Source organism: Hakea prostrata, unplaced genomic scaffold (assembly GCF_041222555.1).
Source record: "Hakea prostrata isolate BN-2017 unplaced genomic scaffold, UWA_Hpros_2 contig_60, whole genome shotgun sequence".
NCBI lineage: Eukaryota > Viridiplantae > Streptophyta > Magnoliopsida > Proteales > Proteaceae > Hakea > Hakea prostrata.
This window is the reverse complement of record NW_028291179.1, coordinates 16,266-18,093: the sequence shown is the minus strand read 5'-3', so window position 1 is coordinate 18,093 and position 1,828 is coordinate 16,266. Positions and strand designations below refer to the sequence as shown.

The 1,828-nt window shown below is 37.1% G+C and overlaps 1 protein-coding gene across 1 annotated transcript; it reads left to right on the top strand.

Annotated features, from left to right (window-relative positions):
* Positions 1-342: 342 nt before the first annotated feature.
* Positions 343-1,277, top strand: LOC148999045 (uncharacterized). The gene has a single exon (XM_089141511.1). It carries the CDS (start codon positions 406-408, stop codon positions 1,105-1,107), a length of 702 nt encoding a protein of 233 aa, XP_088997637.1. The 5' UTR covers positions 343-405; the 3' UTR covers positions 1,108-1,277.
* The last annotated feature ends 551 nt before the right edge of the window (positions 1,278-1,828 follow it).

Genomic DNA, 1,828 nt, shown 5'->3' with positions numbered 1-1,828 from the left:
AATCATCTCCTGTGTCTAAATTTATTACAGTCAAGATCACTGCCTAATTACAAAAATACCCTTCCATAATCTCAATAAGACTAAGATATCCCTTGTAAAGGTGTTTCTTTGTGTCTCTATCTTATTGGTCAGGTAGATCTGAGAGAACATAATTCTAGATCAACAAATGTTTTATTTACCGACTCAATTATTGCCAGCCGTTCAGTCCTTGTCTGTTAAATCAATACTATAAATACCCACCTTACCCTCTTTAGACCTCCACCCAATTTCACCTTTCAAAATCTCTACAAGGCTCTTCCCACCACCACCCACAAACCTTCTCCATAGTCTCCGATGAAAATGGAGAAATCTTTTCTTAATTTAGAGAAGCCCATTAAAGCAGCCCGAACAGAGAATCCTCACAGCATGTCAAACAAACTATCTATCTCAGCCTTTCTGTTCTTCATCTTTGTATGTTTCTCTATGCTCCATTTCCATCCTTCTCCTGCTGAACTCTTCCACAACACTAAATTCTTGTTCGTCCTCTCAAACACTCTCATTCTTATCATTGCCGTTGATTCTGGGGCCTTCTCTTCTTCCAAACAGAAATATGATAGCTACGAAGAGTACTTGATCACCAACAGATCAAGGATTAGTGATTCATCATATAAGAAGTCGACCAATGCAACATCAATCGTCAAGGAGCTGCCGGAGCCAGAAAATGTTGTCAAATTCGAACTGGAGAAGTTGCCGGTAAGTATTCAACCTGAAGGCAAAAAATTAGCTCAAACTGTACCAGAAGATAATTTTGAGAATTCTGTAAGTTTGGATGAGAATAGAACTGAAACAAGCAAAGAGGAGGAAACACATGTTGAAGAAGAAGCTTGTAAACCAAAGGAATTTCGAGGAAGCATGTCAGTAGAAGCTACTTCTTTGACTGGTAATGAGGAGAAGAAGAACCTAAGCAGGTCAGCAACTGAAGGGCATGATCAGTCGAGGACTGAAGAAGAGGAGTTATGGGCCATGTCCGATGAAGAGCTGAATAGAAGAGTTGAGGAGTTCATTAGGTTTAACAAGGAGATGAGGATTCAGGAGACAAAGAGGCTTGTGATGGTTGGAGAAAATTAATTTGTCTAGTTGAAACTTCCGGAGGAAAATATGGGAATGGATCTCTTTGCCATGTCTGCCTTGTCATGTTCCTGTTGTCTAATTCCCTTTCATCTCCTGAATCCTTTGGCTGAAGAGTGTAAATATTCCATGGTTTACTTGTCTCCAGTTTTTTATTTAGATTTTAATCTTCTTTTATGGTTGTTCTCTTTTCTCTAAAACTAATTTCTATGCATATGAAATAAATCTGAAGTGTTTTTTTGCCAAAAAAAATAAATGTGAAATGAAGTGTACGTAGGAAGATTTACGTACTTGAACATATACGAATGCACGTATACAAATGCAAGTGAAGCATCTAGATGGAATCTATTAGAAGAGGGTTCATGTACTCCATGTAGATGTTCTATACCCTTTCACCTGCATAAAGACTCACTAGACACATAGATATGCATCTAAAACTCGACAACATTCATTTTTATTGTTCTTATTAGTCATTGTTGTTAAATGTATAGGGAGGTGATGAAATGACCACCTTACCCATGATGTTAATACGTGTGCTCTATGCAAGTTCTATGCTCCTCCACAAAGAACGCCAACCCTATAATTATTAATAAAAGAAAAAAAATATTATCTATTATGTGGTTCTTGTACCTCAAAACAAACCAGTCCTACAAAGCGGAAAAAGACTTTTATTAAAATTAAATACCCAGGGACGTAAAATCACATTTAAATTGCTTAACTA